The following is a 20,260-nucleotide window of genomic DNA, read 5'->3' as shown; positions in this document are numbered from 1 at the left end:
TCTGTTTGGAAGTGCTCTCTCATTTTGTGTCTGTGTGTGTGTGGTGCGGGGATGCTCACTTTGGGGAATGTAGCTGCCATGTCACATGAGGCAGCCTTGTGGAGAGAAGCAAGGGAATACATTTGAAAGCAGATCTGAGGGCAGTTAAAAGCCATGAGCTTAGAAGGAGGCAAGAATCATCAAAGATGGGAACAAAGGAGCGGAAACTACTGGCACAAAATAATGATCTTTGCGCACATGGACAGGGTAGGAAGGAAAATGATGACAGAATATTTCAGATAGATATGGAAATTATAAAACTCTGAAAATAATGGGAGGTACTAGGTGAGCAAGAATGATAAAGGCAATTCATACATGAAAGAAAGTTTAAAGATGGGAAAGCAGACAAGATATAGAGATGTAACATAAAGTTTGAGCCTTCAACCAAGAGAAACTACCTTGTTGCAGAGACAAAGAGGAAAGTTATGTGTTATGAGATGCAATACTGGGCATTATAGATCAAAACTGACATAGTCAAAATAATTAAAGAGCTAAATAGCTCTTTAAAACAATGTCTTATGCAAAGGCAAAAGATCAGCTGGGATGTCTGCTCAAGTTCTGAGTTTTAGGGTAACTGAAAAAAAAAGCAACAAAATGCTTTGCTTATTGTTTACATATTTTTTTTAAACCTAATCACTTCCACAGATTGTGAAGTAATTTAAGGAAGTCTGCTTGTTCTTAATAATTATATCCTTAATACTTTTTAGAAAAGATGTCATACAAAATTAGGAAACATTAAAAGTGTGTATGTGTGCTTATATACATAATATTTTGAAGATTCATTCTTTTTGAAAGGAATTAGAATAAACCAAATAATTACATCTTGAAATATAACACTGCAATCTAATGAGATAGTTCATTACTGCTAAAGTCAGCTTATCAAACAATGGTGATGACAGCAAAAAAGAGTTAATTTATAAATTAGAATCTTGCATAAAACATTTTAAACAAATCAATTATGTTAACTAAAACTTGCAATTACCATTTAAATCATAAATTTTCATGAACAAATGCAATGTTTTGCATTAGTGGTAGTCATTTCGTAGTTTAGCTCATCTACTGTTTCTCTATGAAGTTTGAATTCAGCGAGTAGGTTTTTTGGTTTGTATTTTTTTTTTTAAATAATAGCACAGTTTCTTAAAGCATAACTCCTTCCTGACACTGAAAAAAAAATCATTATTCTTCAAAATAAAAAAAATTACATTTACTTCCTAAATTTCATGTGTCTTTCATTTTGATTAACCATCTCTTGGCTATGTTAGCATGTGTGTGCTTGAACATTCAGCATTATTTGCACTGCCCAAGATCATGCTGTATAACCTAAACAAAAGAGATAGTAACTGTCATATGAACAGTGATGGTCTTTAGCTTAAAGCAGAATAAACAATCCAAGGTTGTGAAAATCACCTGACAACTCCTTTGTAACAAAAGCAATTGTGTTGACTCTGAACAGCCTGGAATGGAACATTCCTGGCAAAAAACTGACATTTGGCATATGTTTGGGAAGGTCAAATGACCTGGATAGGATAGTAAGAGGATATCAGTAATTTCTTAATACAGAATAAAATCCTAACAGTAGTAATAGCTTTGCAATTTTTGCAATTTCCCTGGATATGTGTATCATGAAAGTATTAGTCACTCAGTTGTGTCTGACTCTTTGCAACTCATGACTAAAGCCCTCCAGGCTTCTCTGTCCTTGGAATTCTCCAGGCAAAAATACTGGAGTGGGTTGCTATTCCCTTCTCCAGGAGATCTTCCTGACCCAGGGATTGAACCTGGGTCTCCTGCATTTCAGACAGATTCTTCACCATCTGAGCAATCAGGGAAGCAATCAAGAAAAATCACCAGGGGAAGGAAGCCACTAGGGAAGATCAGAGTGTGTGTGTGTTAAGTCGCTTCAGTCCTGTCCAACTCTTTGTGACCCCATGGACTATAGCCTCCCAGGCTTCTCTGTTTGTGGGATTCTCCAGGCAAGAATACTGGAGTGGGTTGCCATGCCCTCCTCCAGGGGATCTTCCCAACCTAGGTATCAAACTTGAGTATCTTCTGTCTACAGTATTCAGTTCAGTTCAGTTCAGCTCAGTCATGTCCAACTCTTTGTGACCCCATGGATTGTAGCACGCCAGGCTTCCTGTCCATCACCAACACCTGGAGCCTACTCAAACTTATATCCATCACGTTGGTGATGCCATCCAACCATCTCATCCTCTGTCATCCCCTTCTACTCCTGCCTCCAATCTTTGCCAGTATCAGGGTCTTTTCCAATGAGTTGGTTCTTCATATCAGGTGGCTAAAGTATTGGAGCTTCAGCTTCAGCATCAGTCCTTCCAATGAATATTCAGGACTGATTTCCTTTAGGATGGACTGGTTGGATCTCCTTGCAGTCCAAGGGATTCTCAAGAGTCTTCTCCAACACCACAGTTCAAAAGCATCAATTCTTGGGCACACAGCTGGGTTTACAGTCCAATTCTCACATCTATATATGACCTTTGGGAAAACCATAGCTTTAAATAGACAGAACTTTGTTGGCAAAGTAATGTCTCTGCTTTTTAGTATGCTATCTAGGCTGGTCATAACTTTTCTTCCAAGGAGCAAGTGTCTTTTAATTTCATGGCTGCAGTCACCATCTACAGTGATTTTGGAACCCAAAACAATAAAGTCTCTCACTGTTTCCACTGTTTTCCCATCTATTTGCCATTAAGTGATGGGACTGGATGCCATGATCTTAGTTTTCTGAATGCTGAGTTTTAAGCCAACTTTTTCACTCTCCTCTTTCACCATTATCAAGAATTTCTTTAGTTCTTCACTTTCTGCCATAAGGGTGGTGTCATCTGCATATCTGAGGTTATTGATATTTCTCCTGGCAATCTTAATTCCAGCTTGTGCTTCATTCAGGCTGGCATTTCACAGTATGCACTCTGCATATAAGGTAAATAAGCAGAGTGACAATATGCAACCTTGACGTACTCCTTTCCCGATTTGAACCAGTCTGGTGTTCCATGTCCAGTTCTAACTGTTGCTTCTTGACCAGCATACAGATTTCTCAGGAGGCAGGTCAGGTGGTCTGGTATTCCCATCTTTTCAGAATTTTCCACAGTTTGTTGTGATCCAAACAGTCAAATGCTTTGGTGTCGTCAATAAAGCAAAAGTAGATGTTTTCCTGAACTCTCTTGCTTTTTCAATGATCCAATGGATGTTGGCAATTTGATCTCTGGTTCCTCTGCCTTTTCTAAGTCCAAGTTGAACATCTGGAATTTCAAGTTTCACGTACTGTTGAAGCCTGGCTTAGAGGATTTTGAGCAATTCTTTGCTAGCATGTGAGATGAGTGCAATCGTGCAGTAGTTTGAATATTCTTTGGCATTGCCTTTCATTGGATTGGAATGAAAACTGACATTTTCCAGTCCTGTGGCCACTGCTGAGTTTTCCAAATTTGCTGGCATATTTAGTGCAACACCTTCATGGCATCATATTTTAGGATTTGAAATAGCTCAACTGGAATTCCATTGCCTCCACTAACTTTGTTCGTAGTGATGCTCCTAAGGCCCACTTGACTTTGCATTCCAGGATGTCTGGCTCTATGTGAGTGATCACACCGTTGTGGTTATCTGGGTCGTGAAGATCTTTTTTGTACAGCTCTTCTGTGTATTCTTGCCACCTCTTCTTAATATCTTCTGCTTCTGTTAGGTCCATATCATTTTTTCCTTTATTGTGTTCATCTTTGCATGAAATGTTCGCTTGGTATCTCTAATTTTCTTGAAGAGGTCTCTAGTCTTTCCCATTCTATTGTTTCCCTCTATTTCTTTGCATTGATTGCTGAGGAGGGCTTCTTTATCTCTCCTTGCTATTCTTTGGCCTCTGCATTCAAATGGGTATAAATTTCCTTTTCTCCTTTGCTTTTAGTTTATCTTCTTTTCTCAGCTATTTGTAAGGCATTGGCAGACTATTTGTAAGGCACTGGCAGGGGGATTCTTTACCACTAGCACCACCTGGGTGATATGTGTAACATGGTAGATAGATTATTGATATGCAATGCTTTTAACCTCAAAGTATTTCTTTCCCTGTAACTTATTCACTTTATAATCCTTATTTCAGGGCCCAGTATCATGTGTACAAATAAGAAGTAATAAATAAACTACTCCTTTAGCTGGATAACATTTAGTAAAAAATGATTTTGAATATAATAGGTCAATGAGTATAAGAATTTATTATATCTACTGATGTGTCCCGACAATCTAAAATCTAAAGTAAAATCTAAATAAAATCTAAAATCTAAGTAAAATCTGAAATAAAAGGGTGTCCTTTAATATCCGAAAGACTATGTCCAGCACCACAATTTACCATAATGATAAGAATTCTTCATGGTTCACCTCCATCAGTACTCCTTGGGTTGATAGGGAATATTTTAAAATGTGTATTTATAATCACTTAGCCAAAGGCAAGCACAGAAAATGTGTTAATTTACTGTGAAATTTGACCTAGATGATTTGTGCTAAAATACATAAAATGAGGATATTGACTTACATGGAGTTCTGTAACCTATAAAAAAAAATCCTCATTTAACCATTTCAGAGATAATGCAGTTTCAGAGGTGTTAATTTACATATCTAAATTAAAATGTAAATTTTTGCATTACTAAATTAAAATGTAAAAATTTTAAAATACAGAAGGAACTCATGCATACTTAGCATTTACCATGTCTATGTAATTCTGTCTTACTGATATCTATCATTTATCTATGTTTAGAGAGAGAAGAGACAGAGATAGACAGCAAAACAGAAACCCCACAAAACTGTGTTCCCAAGGTTGAAACACTTTTCTTCTGGTCACTAGCTAATCTACTGAAGAAAAGCTTTCAGAGATGAAATGAAAATCACACCTGTTCACCTACAAGCAATTATTTGGTGACACACATACAGTGACTATAGAGAGTCACATGCATTTCTGAATGTTTATTTTTCTCAATCAAAGGTCCAAATATTTAAGGAAGCATAAACATTACTTTGAGTTCTTTTTCTAAGATACTTCTGGTAAAAGTCTTAATGAAACTTTAAAGTAGCCATCAATTTGACTACAGACTGCAATGAAATTCAATTATGACAAAGAGAATTTTGAGCAAAGATAATGAATGGCAATGGGAAGAAGAGCAAAACTCAGTAAGTCTCAGATATGAGTAATCCCACACCATAATCAGCATGGAATGACACTGCATAGAAAATGTGTTGTAACTGCTGGGAGTAGGGGTAATGCTGGATTCTCTCCTCATAGAACCCAGACCTCATTTCCTCTGACTCTAATCCTCCTTTCAGAGTCAAGAAGGTGATTCCTAGAGGCTTAGTCTTTTCAACAATTATCCGTAAGTAGTGGGCACAGACCTCTGGCACTCCAGTATTCTTGTTTGGAGAACACCATGGACAGAGGAGCCTGGAAGTCTACAGTCCATGGGGTCACAAAGAGTTGGCCACACACACACAGTGGGCACATACCTCTGGCAGAATCTGCTTTAACTTTCTGAGATCTGTATTTAGTCACAGAGAACTACATGTAATTCTATTAAGAGTCTGATATTTAGACTTACTTTTCGTTATGGTTGAAAATGAGAATATTCATTGTGATGACACTGAATAAATATATATTAATAATTAAATGTTAGTGAATTGAAGTGAAAGTCATTCAGCCATGTCCAACACTTTGTGATCCCCTTGGACTATAAAGTCCATGGACTTCTCCAGGCCAGAATACTGGAGTGGATAGCTTTTTCCTTCTCCAGGGGAATCTTCCCAACCCAGGGATTGAACCCAGGTCTCCCACACTGCAAGTGGATTCTTCATCAGCTGAGTGACAAGGGAAGCCCTAAACGTTAACAAAGACAAGTTATTTAAAAATAAATATTTCCTAAAAAAATAGACTTCATGCAAGAAAATTTAAGATATGACTGAGTTGCCCTTGGTGCAACTATGGAAAAGTCACAATAACCTTCATGAGCATTGTTTAGTAACAATGATCGTTAAGTTATTAGCTTCATCAGTTCTGCAGAAAAGGACACATTAAGTAGCAGGGACAGTGGATTAAGGGCCCACTTTCCTGAGGCTCTGCCATAAGATCCTATGACACAGCAATATCACTCATTAGAATATATCTTAAGGAAATATTGACGAGCAAGCAAATGTGTATGGAAAAACATTCCAATGTTGTTGGTAGTTTTAAAAAAGAAAGCAAACTAAATAAATTTCCTCTAAAAAAAAGAAATGTGATAAAATAAGTGATTGGACACCCACATTATGGATGCAGCTGCAAAAATGAGCTTTTCAAAAATTGTTAATAACATGGGAAAAAACACATAGCATTAAGTGAAAAGTCCATCATTCAAAATTCAATAAGGAATATAATATTACTGTAAAAATATATTTGTATACATAACAAAATGTAAAGTGCATATAATAAAAACTAACATTTTTTTTTGAACCTGAATGCAGAGAATAAATACTTTATTAACTGATTACAGTTGAAAGTCACAAACAAAAAAGGGGTATATTAAGGCAGAGTCATATATATATATATATATATATATATATATAGGTAAATATATATATATAGACAAATCCAGACTGTTATACCTCTTTACATTTTAACCTCTGCATTTTTCTTTTATCCATTTAGGCAGTGTGCTTTCTTTTTCTTCTCAGTTAAAGAAACAAATCTTGACCAATGTTTCTAAATCACATTTTGATAACTTATAGGACCATGGGTTAAGACAGTGACTAGTGTGTTCAATGCTGACAGTTTTCTCAGCATATTCCATGTGTGGTGGTATAGTTACGGTGGTATGGAAAATCTGACAATTGATCACCTCCTCTTTTCCAGCAAAACTAATACATAATTTTTTAAAAGATTTCTTAACAGTCTTAACTAAAATAAGCTTGGACTTCCAAGTCAGTCAAATGCCCAAAGCGTATTATTATTCTGTCCTTCCCAAACCCTCCTAGGTGTTTTAAGTAGCCTTCAGAATATGATCCCATGGCTGTATTTCAGATCTATAAATTTGAGTTTTTCAAAATCCAAAATTACTTTCTTATGCAAAGTGGCGATGCAAATAGCAATCCTACATAGTGTAGAATAATTTTTTCTGTATAGTTCCCTTTTATTAAAAAATGGGCAACCACACACACACACAAAGGACATAAATTTAGTCCATCTGAAAAAGCACTCCAGCTCCCTAATTCCGCTTTTGAAGGAGAAGGCAGAGGCAAGTTTACATTATCCCAGAAAACTGAATAGATGGCTTTATTTGGCATCTTCAAGAAGCGTCTCCTTCTGCAGGAGATGGAGGTGTTGTAGCGGAAACCGTCACTGGTTTCCGTGCGATTCTGTCCAGTTCCGCATGAACATCTGAGAGGACGGGCTTCTGGCCTGACTTTTTGGCAGACGGTGGTAAACTGCCACCTCCGCCTGCAGCCCCACCTCCAGGGCTACCACCACCAACACCAGGGCCTCCTGGGGAGCCAGTCTTTTTACTCAGCAAACTGTTAAAGAAATTTGCCAGGACACCTTCACTTGTAGCTCCAGCTTTCATGTTTGGATCGATTTTTTTTGACCCAGCAGGGATGGGTGACACGCTAGCAACGTTGGATGACACAGATCTGTTTGGTGTTCGAGGGGAGCCTCCTGGGACTCTTGGTGAGGCGTCCACAGGCCTTCCAGCTGCAGTTGGTGGCTGCTTTGCTAAAAGGGACTGTAGCTTCATAAGAAACACTTGGTCTTCTTCCGCCACAATTTCCTTCTCATGCACAACCTTTCGGACAGGTGGTTTAGTTATGATGTCTTCAAAATTATCTTCTGCTTTCAACGTTTGAAAGTTTTCATGTAATATTCCTATTTTGTTATCATTATCCCACCCTGCTGGAATAAATACTGCATCTTTTTCCACAACAACAGCAAGAATCTTATAAGGAAATCCATAGAGTTTCTGGGCGATGTACTTATATACTAAATCTATATTTTTATTTTCTTTTACTGAAGTGTATATAAGTGCTGCACCATACTGTAAACAAAACTTCCGGATATGTGACTGAATAAAATCAAAATGCTCATCTCTGTAGTCATGTTCTTTCTCCAACACACTAATGGCATCACACTTTGTGCAAACCACCAGTACTGGAACGCCCAAGTTCTGTGTGAGTGTATCCGCACCCAGAGGCAAGAGCACACTGTCATCTTTGTCTTCCTGTGACGTGGTATTTCTTCTCTGAGGGGAAGCTGGGAAATCTTCTCCTGGTTCTACATATTCTTGAAAATCTCTAACCAACTTTTGTTCCATTTCTTTCATTTCTTCAGGAGGAACTTTCAATTTGTCAATATGTTCTCTAACAACACTTGCCCATTTTTGTAAAGAATCCAAAGCAGTCCAAGGCTTTGACATGTCAACAACCAGCATAACTAAAGTGTCCTTCAGAGAAATGGCATCCAGTGAGAATTTAAGGAGGCCTTTGTGATAGGGGTCTCCATCCAAGATCCATACATTACATCTTGTTTGATCGTCCCTGTCTTCATCATGAACATTTAAGTACAAATATTCCAATCCTCTTCCTTTCTTGTACTCCTCTATTCCCTGAATTTTTCTTATTAAGCTTGTTTTTCCAGCTCCATCTTCACCCAGCAGCAGCACGTTCTTCCCCCTAACATTTTTTTAATGTGATTTTTTTTAGAGGAAATCCACTTGAGTGAACTTTTTAGTTTCATGAATGTTAAAGAAGTCCCCAGTCATTACCTTGGAGAAATGTGTGAAGAAAATATTTACCTTGCTGAATGGTAATATTTACACTGAGAATATATTGTAAATTATATACTTTTTTTTAGCAGTTTTGTCTCTAAATGCTTGTTTTTGTTTGTTTGCCTCCTTGGTAAAAGTATTCTTTGCTATTTAAAGATTTAGAGCACTCAGTGCCTGGGTATGCTGCTTATTCTCCTGGAGTTAAATGGATGAATACATGTTGTATGTGGGGATGGGCATATATGCACATGTTGTTGTTGTTCAATTGCTAAGACGTGTCCAACATCTAGAAAAGGTCAGTTTTCATTCCAATCCCAAAGAAAGGCAATGCCAAAGAATGCTCAAACTACCACACAATTGCACTCATCTCACATGTTAGTAAAGTAATGCTCAAAATTCTCCAAGCCAAGGCTTCAGCAATACCTGAACCGTGAACTTCCTGATGTTCAAGCTGGTTTTAGAAAAGACAGAGGAACCAGAGATCAAATTGCCAACATCTGCTGGATCATGGAAAAAGCAAGGGAGTTCCAGAAAAACATCTATTTCTGCTTTATTGACTATGACAAAGCCTTTGACTGTGTGGATCACAATCAACTGTGGAAAATTCTGAAAGAGATGGGAATACCAGACCACCTGACCTGCCTCTTGAGAAATCTATATGCAGGTCAGGAAGCAAAAGTTAGAACTGGGCATGGAATAACAGACTGGTTCCAAATTGGAAAAGGAGTGTGTCAAGGCTTTATATTGTCACCCTGCTTGTTTAACTTCTATGCAGAGTACATCATGAGAAATGCTAGACTGGAGGAAGCACAAGCTGGAATCAAGATTGGTGGGAGAAATATCAATAACCTTAGATATGCAGATGACACCACCCTCATGGCAGAAAGTGAAGAGGAACTAAAAAGCCTCTTGATGAAAGTGACAGTGGAGAGTGGAAAAGTTGGCTTAAAGCTCAACATTCAGAAAACGAAGATCATGGCATCCGGTCCCATCACTTCATGGGAAATAGATGGGGAAACAGTGGAAACAGTGTCAGGCTTTATTTTTTTGGGCTCCAAAATCACTGCAGATGGTGATTGCAGCCATGAAATTAAAAGATACTTACTCCTTGGAAGAAAAGTTATGACCAACCTAGATAGCATATTCAAAAGCAGAGACATTACTTTGCCGACTAAGGTCCATCTAGTCAAGGCTATGGTTTTTCCTTTGGTCATGTATGGATGTGAGAGTTGGACTGTGAAGAAGGCTGAGCACTGAAGAATTGATGCTTTTGAACTGTGGTGTTGGAGAAGACTCTTGAGAGTCCCTTGGACTGCAAGGAGATCCAACCAGTCCATTCTGAAGGAGATCAGCCCTGAAATTTCTTTGGAAGGAATGACGCTAAAGCTGAAACTCCAGTACTTTGGCCACCTCATGCGAAGAGTTGCCTCATTGGAAAAGACTCTGATGCTGGGAGGGATTGGGGGCAGGAGGAGAAGGGGATGACAGAGGATGAGATGGCTGGATGGTATCACCGACTCGATGGACATGAGTTTGAGTGAACTCCGGGAATTGGTGATGGACAGGGAGGCCTGATGTGCGGCACTTCATGGGGTTACAAAGAGTCAGACATGACTGAGCAACTGAACTGAACTCTTCATGACCCCATAGACTGCAGCACATCAGGTCTTTCTATCCTTCACTGCCTTCTGGAATTTGTTCAAATTCATGCCTATTGAGTTGGTGGCACTGTCTAACTCTTTCATCCTCTGCCACTCCCTTCTATATCTTTCTTTACACAGTTGCTCATAGAAATCTGGAACTGAGATTTTGGAAAGTAGAGAAAGGACACAAAGAGAGATAGGTATAATTATGCCATGTAGAAGATAAAACTAATTTTAAAAAATCACACTAGGTACCAGGCTCTATGTGTATTCAGCTTTTATCTAAGACTAGACATCTCAATATTTAGTGGTATTAGCATGTTTTGATTGTTTAATCTGTTCAGAGCACTGAGATCCAACTCTGTGTACAAGAGGAGTTTCTCTAAAAAAAGTTTTTTTGTTTTTTTTTTTTAATTTACACTCTAGATCGTCTTAGAATATGGCAAATCCTGGTATAAGAAATTAGAATTTTCAAGATAAATCCGAGGAGTGAGAAAGGAACTTCATCTGCTTTCTGAGAGATTTTCTGGGCTCTGGACAGACATGCTTGGGGACAATTTTACTAAAAGAGGGAGACTGCACTCTGGCATGGAGTGGCTGACAGGAGATAGGCAGAGATGCATCTGACTAGAGTTTCCTTGGCCTTAAGTCTGACCTCAAGAGAAACCAAATCTAATGGAACTTGATATTTTATTCTCCTGGCATGTATTCCTGAACCTATATAGAGGTGTTTGTTTGTTTGTTTGTTTTTTATAATGTATCAAGTCACTTCCGTGCCACAGGGAATTAAAGAGAGGGTCTGACCACCTCTTGAGCTGGAGAGGCATAGAGTAAATATGCTTTGCTCTCTCAACACCAGTGATGGATGCAGGAGAGGCAGATAAAGAGATGGGATTTTAGGCAGTTGCTCAGGTTTGTAATCTAACAGAGCACCTAAAATATCACATAAAATGTAAAAAGAGAGAACATTTAATTACTCAAAACTCTTTTCAGGTAGAAAGGAATTTTGTGATGAGTCACTAGTATTGAGTTCTAAGAACACCCTGATTCTGGAAAAGATTGAGGGCTAAAGTCATCTGGTCCCATCACTCCATGGGAAATAGATGGAGAAACAGTGAAAACAGTGTCAGGCTTTATTTTTTGGGGCTCCAAAATCACTGCAGATGATGATTGCAGCCATGAAATTAACAGACGCTTACTCCTTGGAAGAAAATCTTTGACCAACCTAGATAGCATATTCAAAAGCAGAGATATTACTTTGCCGACTAAGGTCCGTCTAGTCAAGGTTATGGTTTTTCCTGTGGTCATGTATGGATGTGAGAGTTGGACTGTGAAGAAGGCTGAGCACCAAAGAATTGATGCTTTTGAACTGTGGTGTTGGAGAAGACTCTTGAGAGTCCCTTGGACTGCAAGGAGATCCAACCAGTCCGTTCTGAAGGAGATCAGCCCTGGGATTTCTTTGGAAGGAATGATGCTAAAGCTGAAACTCCAGTACTTTGGCCACCTCATGCGAAGAGTTGACTCAAAAGACTCTGATGCTGGGAGGGATTGGGGGCAGGAGGAGAAGGGGACGACAGAGGATGAGATGGCTGGATGGCATCATTGACTCAATGGACGCGAGTCTGAGTAAACTCCGAGAGTTGGTGATGGACAGGGAGGCCTGGTGTGCTGCGATTCATGGGGTTGCAAAGAGTTGGACACGACTGAGCGACTGAACTGAACTGAAAGGAGAAGGGGGCAGCAAAAGATGAGATGGTTAGATAGTATCACCGACTCAATGGACATGAATCTGAGCAAACTCCAGGAGATAGTGAAGGACAGGGCAGTGTGGCATGCTGCAGCCCCTAGGATCACAAAGAGTCGGACACAACTTAGTAGCTGAACAACAACAGCAAAAGTGTTGAGTTTAAAATCCACAAGAATCTTGTGTAACAATGCATTGCTAAGTAAGCTCCCTTTTAAAGATGATGCTCAGGGAAACTTCATGGATTTATATTACAGAATAGGGTGTGCAATTCTAGAGCCCAAACTAAAACATCTGAAACAATATGTATAATCACCTTCCTCAGCAGTGCTCAACCTCTTCTCTGCATAGTGAAATATACTTAGAAATGATCAGCTGGCTCCAGATTACTAGCCTGGTCAGAGGATCCAACCCCAGACTGCCCCAGACAGTTACATGCAGAGTTTAGCCCTGAAAAGTCATGATGGGTCCAGAGGATTGCTGGGTCCAGGACAATGTCCATCCCCAAAGTTCAAAGTGTGCACTCGAAGGGGTGTGAAGAAGAGACTGTAGCTGAAGAAATATAATAGTTACCGTCAGTATCCGCAGGCAGCGTGGGTTTAGGGCCCTCTAATATGGATGTGAGAGTTGGACTGTGAAGAAAGCTGAGCGCCGAAGAATTGATGCTTTTGAACTGTGGTGTTGGAGAAGATTCTTGAGAGTCCCTTGGACTGCAAGGAGATCCAACCAGTCCATTCTGAAGGAGATCAGCCCTGGGATTTCTTTGGAAGGAATGATGCTAAAGCTGAAACTCCAGTACTTTGGCCACCTCATATGAAGAGTTGACTCACTGGAAAAGACTTTGATGCTGGGAGGGATTGGGCGCAGGATGAGAAGGGAATGAGACAGAGGATGAGATGGCTGTATGGCATCACTGACTCGATGAACTTGAATCTGAGTGAACTCCGGAAGTTGGTGCTGGACAGGGAGGCCTGGCATGCTGCGATTCATGGGGTCGCAAAAAGTCGAACATCACTGAGTGACTGAACTGAACTGAACTGAAGGATACCAAAATTTTCGAATGCTCAAGTCATTTTATATAAAATGTCATAATATTTGCCTACAACCTATGCACATTCTCCTATATATTTTCAACCATCTCTAAATTATTTATAATACCTAATACAATGTGAATGTTATGTAAATAGTTGCAACAAGCTGAAAATTCAAGTTTTGCTTTTTTTAACTTTCTGGAAATTTTTTCCCCCAGTTGACTGAATCCATAAATGTGGAGCCTGCAGATACAGAGGGCTAACTGTATAATTCATGATTGTACACCTGAGCACAGGACAGACTTGAGGAAAAGTTGTGGGGTATTTGAAGAAAGATGAAAGGGCTTAAACCAGTGTAATTCCTGGTACTGAAAATTTACTGACTTTCTTCCCAAATGAACTCCCTGAGGAAAAAGATTTGAGTGGGTTGTTTGTTGTTAAGCCCCTAGTGACTGAGACAGTGCTTTGTACATACTAAGCACTGATCATTATTTATTGAATATGTGAAAAGTGACTTTGTTTTACACTCATATTAGAAAAAGCTTAGGCATTTGGGGCATATAAGTGAATAAAAACATACTTACATACATATGTGCAAATGTACTACACGTATCCATACAGTAAAACAAGTTAACTTGTATTTCTCAATTTCCTACCTAATTAAAATTAAGCAAAGAATGCTCCTTAAAGAAATACAACTCAAAATCCATAAAAATACATCCTAACAACATAGACAAAAATATTTAATAGATATCAGATTATAATGACAAGTTTTATGCTTAAAATAACACAATATTTCAAACCCTGGTCCGTGTTTCATAAACATAGGTCTTTCACATGTATGACTACAAAGCTCTATATCAGAAAGGAGCTATGCTAAAAGCAGAGATTCAAAATTTCATGGGGGAAAGAATATCCATTTATATCCCCTACCTTGCGGAGTGGGAGTTCAAAGCATATAAAGGCCATAGTATCCTAACTGAAACTTAAGCCCTGTATGCATTTTCCCCAGACAGCAATTGGATGGGCCTCAAGAATTTATGCCTTTGTTTTTATTATGTTCCAAAATAACCAGACACACCACTAATAGATATATTCTTTTTTTGCCTTGCTGTACTTATAGCCAGGCATAATTTTATAATTTCAGCTTGAGTAAGTTTCATATTCCTGTATAGAAAGTGTATGTTTTTGCTCTGATACTTTATCTATTGACATAAAATTGTCTTAACTTTCTTTCTTCATAAATTCTCTTCCCATGTACTGATCAAAAGACCTCCCACAGGGAAGAACAAAGAGATCTATGCAGATCGGCCATTTTCATGAAAAGACCTTTATCCCCTAGTCTGATTCTGCTTTGATATCTTTCACAAATGAGTTAAAGGGCAATAAAATGTCAAAAGAAAGGAGGACAAATACCTTCCAGGATAAACGGCTCTTTAACCTCCCTCCAGGCATGCATCTTTTTTAGGAAAGCAGGACGTGTATGCTAAGGAGTTCAGTGAAACTGAGCAAACATCAGGGTTGCTTTTATGGGTCCTCATTACAAATTAGTAATTAAATTACTGGAAAAAGCACTCATCCCCCAAATTTCAATGGCTCGAGATTTCCCAAATTCTTTTTTTTTAATTTTTATTTTATTTTTCATTTTAGATTCTCTTTATTTCACGTTTATATCTCCATTACTCTGCCTTTTATTTTTTATTTTTTAAAATTAATTTATCTATTTTTATTGAGGCTAATTACTTTACAATATTGTGGTGGCTTTTGCTATACATCAACATAAATCAGCCTGAAGTGTATTTGTGTCCCCCCATTCTGAACCCCCCTCCCCACCCCATCCCTCTGGGTTGTCCCAGAGCACCAGCTTGAGTGCCCTGCTTCATTAGATTCCAAATTCTTTACCTGGAAAAACTTGACAGAGATATTCCTAAGATTACTACTCTAAGTGACTTCTGAAAGTTTTGCCCAAGAATTTTTGATAATATTGCATTTGTGTGTGCTCAGTTATGCCAAACTGTTTGTGGCCATATGGACTATGGGTCCAGAGAAACCCTATGCCAGGGTTCTCTCTTCATAGGATTTTGCCAGAATACTGAAATGGGTTGCCATTTCCTCCTCCAAGGGATCTTGCAGACCCAGGGAACTCACCCACATTTCCTGCATCTCCTGCTTTGGCTCATTCTTTTATAATGAGCCACCTGGGAAGCCCTTCCTGTAATAATGCAGCAAACCTATTTTACAGCATCTCTCTAATTAAGCAAAGGTGAAAGGGGACAGATAAATCTCCTAAACCTAAACCTGTCCTATATAGGTTCATTTTTGTGTGTGTCTATTCACAGATGCTTCCCTGGTGGTTCAGACAGTAAAGAATCTGCCTGCAATGCAGGAGACCCTGCTTTGACACCTGGGTCAGGAAGATCCCTAGAAAAGGGAATGGTAACCCATTCCAGTATTCTTGCCTGGCGAATTCCTTGGACAGAGGAGCCTGGTGAGCTACAGTTCATGGAAGTCACAAAGAATCAGATGTGACTAAGCAACTAACACTTTCATTCATAGATAATTTTTACATTCTAGTGTTGAGTACCTTCCAGTGGGAAAAACAGAAATAAAGGTAAGCAAGTGACAGATAAGACAGACTGGACTTGGGGTTCAGGAGGACATAACCTGGACGGCATGGCTGGAGTGGAGAAGAGCAGTGGGGACGTGGTTGACCAGTTAATCTGCTCTAGGGTGATGACTGTAATGGTCAAATGCAGGATGGACAAAGGTAGACATGTCCTGGAGGAAAGCATTAGGAATAAGATCATTTGCAGAATGAAGAACTTATTCTTTTGAATATCCTACTTTAAAATATGCTTAAATATCATATGTTAAATTCACCTGTGAGTCTGGGTTTAATCAGTGTATTTCCATAGCAACTCTGTAAGAGGACTTTCAGGAAAGATCTGACAGGACAGCAGGAGCATAAAGGAGTAATTTAGGATATTTTATAGGTTTTTATACACCTCTGGGGATTTCCTCAGTGGTTCAGTGGTAAGGAATCCACTTGCAATGCAGGAGGATCAGGTTTGATCCTTGGGTTGGGAAGATTTCCTGGAGTGGGCATGGCAACCCACTCCAGTATTCTTACCTAGAAATCCCATGGACAGAGGAGCCTGGTGGGCTGCAGTCCATGGGGTCACAAACAGTCAGACACAACTGAAGCAACTGAATACACACACACACAAACACACACACACACAAACACACACACACATCCAACCTCACAAAAGTTCCAAAGCCAATGTAATGTGTGTCTTTCTTCAGTCTACAAAAAGGAAATTGCAGAGTCAAGCCGATGTTTTCCAAATCAGGTCTGTATCCTAGAGCAGCTTTTTGTAATGTTTGTAATAGGAATGTCCTAATATGCCCATAAAAGATTGAGGTCCTGGTTCCTACTCTAACAGATGGGAATTCTTGAGTTTCAATGTGGGGTCTTGGAAATTTCCTTGGGGAGATTCTGATGCTGATAGTCTAAGAATCATACCTTGAGAAAAACTACTCTCAACACTTCTCCTCAGTAGTATGGCCTGGACTTTCCCTAAGACTTGACCTCATAAGTGATGTGCTTAGTTGCTCAGTCATGTCTGACTCTTTGCAACCCCATAGACTGTAGCCTGCAAGGCTCTTTTGTGCATAGGATTCTCCAGGCAAGAATACTGGAGTGGGTTACCATGCTCTCCTCCAGGGAATCTTCCCAACCAAGGAATCAAGCCAAGGTGTTCTGCATTGCAGGTGGATTCTTTACCATCTGAGCCACCAGGGAAGCCCAAGAATACTGTAGTGGGTAGCCTATCCCTTCTCCATCAGAACTTCTCGGCTCAGGAATTGAACTAGGGTCTCCTGCATTGCAGGCAGATTCTTTACCAGCAGAGCTACAAGAGAAGCCCCGACATCATTTAAGTGGTTTAGCCTAAAATTGACATTGTCTACACAGCACACTTAGTCTTGCCCTGTCCCCAAGCACTTCTAATGCACAAACACCTTTGCATGTGTTGGAAAATCTTTCTCTCATGTAGGTAGGGTCTACAGAAAGCCTCCTTTTCTCCAGCAGAGATTATTTTGAACCAGGGTCTACAGTTTGGCTAGTGGAGAATGGACTGGATTTCAGTTGCACTGACCCTCTGAATTGCGTTGGACTTACTGGCAGATGAGCCCAATTGTAGACTGCATTCTACTATTAGCCTGGAGCACATGAATCAAAATCAAAATGTGCATCATAATCAGAAGTGTCAAGTTACTTTACAATTAAGATGGAATTAATAACTTGCAAAGATTCTTGTCTTGTCTTTCTCCTACAGGGCCCACGTTTCATTGCTTTTGTGTTGTCTGATGGTGTTTCATTTGGCAGTATAATTTATAAAACAAGAGAGATGCATGCTACAGATATTCTACAGATTCTAGTGGATTTATTAACTTGAATCCAGGAAATTCTCAGCTCTGTAACTATTTTTGTAGTTTCATACTCCACCAGTCAACTTCACATTCTTTAGGATTCTATCTAAATCCCCTTTCTCTTATCTCTACATTTTCTCCTGGATTGCCTATTCATTCCTATGACTACTTAATGATTTGTTTGTGTGTTACTCACTCAGTCATGTCTGACTCTTTGCCACCCCATGAACTATAGCTTGCCGGGGTCCTCTGTCCATGGAATTCTCCAGGCAAGAATACTGAAGTGGGTTGCCATACCTTTCTCCAGGGGATCTTCCCAATCCAGGAATCAAACACAGGTCTCCCACATTACAGGCAGATTCTTTACTCTCTGAGCCACCTGGGAAACCTATCTAATGATTTAGAGATTTAAAACTCAGAATCTGGCATGAAGGATAGACCTATTAGATATTTGCATTTGAATGTATCAAAATCAGAATGTCCAAAAGTGAATTAATGAACCATCTCTTTCAAAACTGCACCTGATTCAATCTCTGTGACCAATTACTCTAAGCTAAAATCTGGGCAACATTCTTTATTCTTTCCCTTCTGTTACTTTCTACATCCTTTCAGAAGATAACAGTGTATGCCCTTAACAGCAAAGGAAATCTGATGCAAGGAATTGGTTTCATAGATGACAGAAGAGCTGAAAAATCTAAGCAGAAATTGGTAATGCAACCCAAAGATTATCAAATGAGCAAAGGAAGGATATGGTGTTTCTGGTGACTGGAGCCTATGAGCATCTAATAGAAGCTGGGACCAAAGCAAGCCAATGCGGAGAGAGGTGAAGCCATGGGCAAGATGGTACACCTGCCGAAATATTCTACCAAACTCCAACTAATGTTCTGTGTCAGTGCAAGCCACATGCAGCAGGGAAACACTCTAAAATGTATAACAGAAAAGAGAAAGGATAAACAATGGATTTGAGGGCACACCTCTAATACAAATAAATACTGCTAAAATCCTGGGTCAGGAAAATCCACTGGAGAAGAGATAGGCTACCCACTCTGGTACTCTTGGACTTCCGTGGTGACTCAACTGGTAAAGAATCTGCCTGCAATGTGAGAGACCTGGGTTTGATCCCTAGGCTGGGAAGATCTTCTGAAGAAAGGAATAGCTTCCCACTCCAGTATTCCAGCCTGGAGAATTCCAGGGACTGTATAGTCCATGGGGTTGCACAGAATTGGACACGACTGAGTGACTTTCACTTTCAAAATCCATTTATCACTTTCCTCTCTGCCATCTGTATTATTCCTGCAGACTTCTAACATGCCTGTCCAATTTATGCTCCATATAGGAGCCAGATTAATTCTTTCTCAAATATAAATTGTAACTATTTCAAATGTAAGTGTTCACCTTAACTCCTCCCTTGTCTGCTTAAAGCACATCAATGACTTCTCATTGCACTATAAGTTAAAAACATGTAGCCATGGCTTGTAAGACTACCTATTCTGGGTCCTGCTGGTCTATCCAATCTCATCTCCAACCACAGTCTATCTCATTCAATTCATTTCAGAGATACTAGCCTCTTTTTAGCTTCTGGAATATATGGAGCTCTTTTCATCCTTAAAACCTTATAAGTCTTGCTTAGTTATTGAATGGCTGTCTCATATCTTCCAAAACAACATCACCTGCCTTAGGTAACCTTCCCAGATATCTGTGTCTAGGCAGCATCAGTGTCATCAACCTGTCACCTTCACAGAAAATTAATCAGTTTATACTTTTGAGTTTTTTTATTTATTCCCATCTTCCACCATTGAGCTATAGGTACCATGAGATAAAGAAACCACACCATGTCAATTTTATTTGATTGATATACCATAAATACTGTGTAAGAGAAAGATTTCTAGTCATATTCAGTTCAGTTCAGTTAAGCCACTCAGTCGTGTCCTACTTTGTGCGACCCCATGAATGCAGCACACCAGGCCTCCCTGTTCATCACCAACTCCCGGAGTTGACTCAGACTCACGTCCATTGAGTCGGTGATGCCATCCAGCCATCTCATCCTCGGTCGTCCCCTTCTCCTCCTGCCCCCAACCCCTCCCAGCATCAGAGTCTTTTCCAGTGAGTCAACTCTTCATATGAGGTGGCCAAAGTACTGGAGTTTCAGCTTTAGCATCATTCCTTCCAAAGAAATCCCAGGGCTGATCTCCTTCAGAATGGATTGGTTGGATCTCCTTGCAGTCCAAGGGATGCTCACCACAGTCCAAAAGCATCAATTCTTCAGCGCTCAGCCTTCTTCATAGTCCAAATCTCACATCCATACATGACCACAGGAAAAACCATAGCCTTGACTAGACGGACCTTAGTCACCAAAGTAATGTCTCTGCTTTTCAATATGCTATCTAGGTTGCTCATAACTTTTCTTCCAAGGAGTAAGCGCCTTTTAATTTCATGGCTGCAGTCACCATCTGCAGTGATTTTGGAGCCCCAAAACATAAAGTCTGGCACTGTTTCCACTGTTTCCCCATCTATTTCCCATGAAGTGATGGGACTGGATGCCATGATCTTCATTTTCTGAATGTTGAGCTTTAAGCCAACTTTTTCACTCTCCACTTTCAC

At 39.6% G+C, this 20,260-nt stretch overlaps 1 protein-coding gene across 1 annotated transcript; it reads right to left on the bottom strand.

The window, feature by feature from the left end:
- Window positions 1-7,232: 7,232 nt before the first annotated feature.
- Window positions 7,233-17,437, bottom strand: LOC128060995 (cytoplasmic dynein 1 light intermediate chain 1-like). Its single transcript, XM_052653361.1, has 2 exons — window positions 17,409-17,437; window positions 7,233-8,712 (listed from the first exon to the last, which is right to left on the bottom strand). The coding sequence occupies exons 1-2, from the start codon at window positions 17,435-17,437 to the stop codon at window positions 7,335-7,337; spliced, it is 1,407 nt and encodes a 468-aa protein (XP_052509321.1). The 3' UTR covers window positions 7,233-7,334.
- Window positions 17,438-20,260: the final 2,823 nt, after the last annotated feature.

The sequence above is a fragment of the Budorcas taxicolor genome, chromosome 2 (genome assembly GCF_023091745.1).
Source record: "Budorcas taxicolor isolate Tak-1 chromosome 2, Takin1.1, whole genome shotgun sequence".
Lineage (NCBI taxonomy): Eukaryota > Metazoa > Chordata > Mammalia > Artiodactyla > Bovidae > Budorcas > Budorcas taxicolor.
This window is presented reverse-complemented; position numbering and strand designations above follow the sequence as displayed.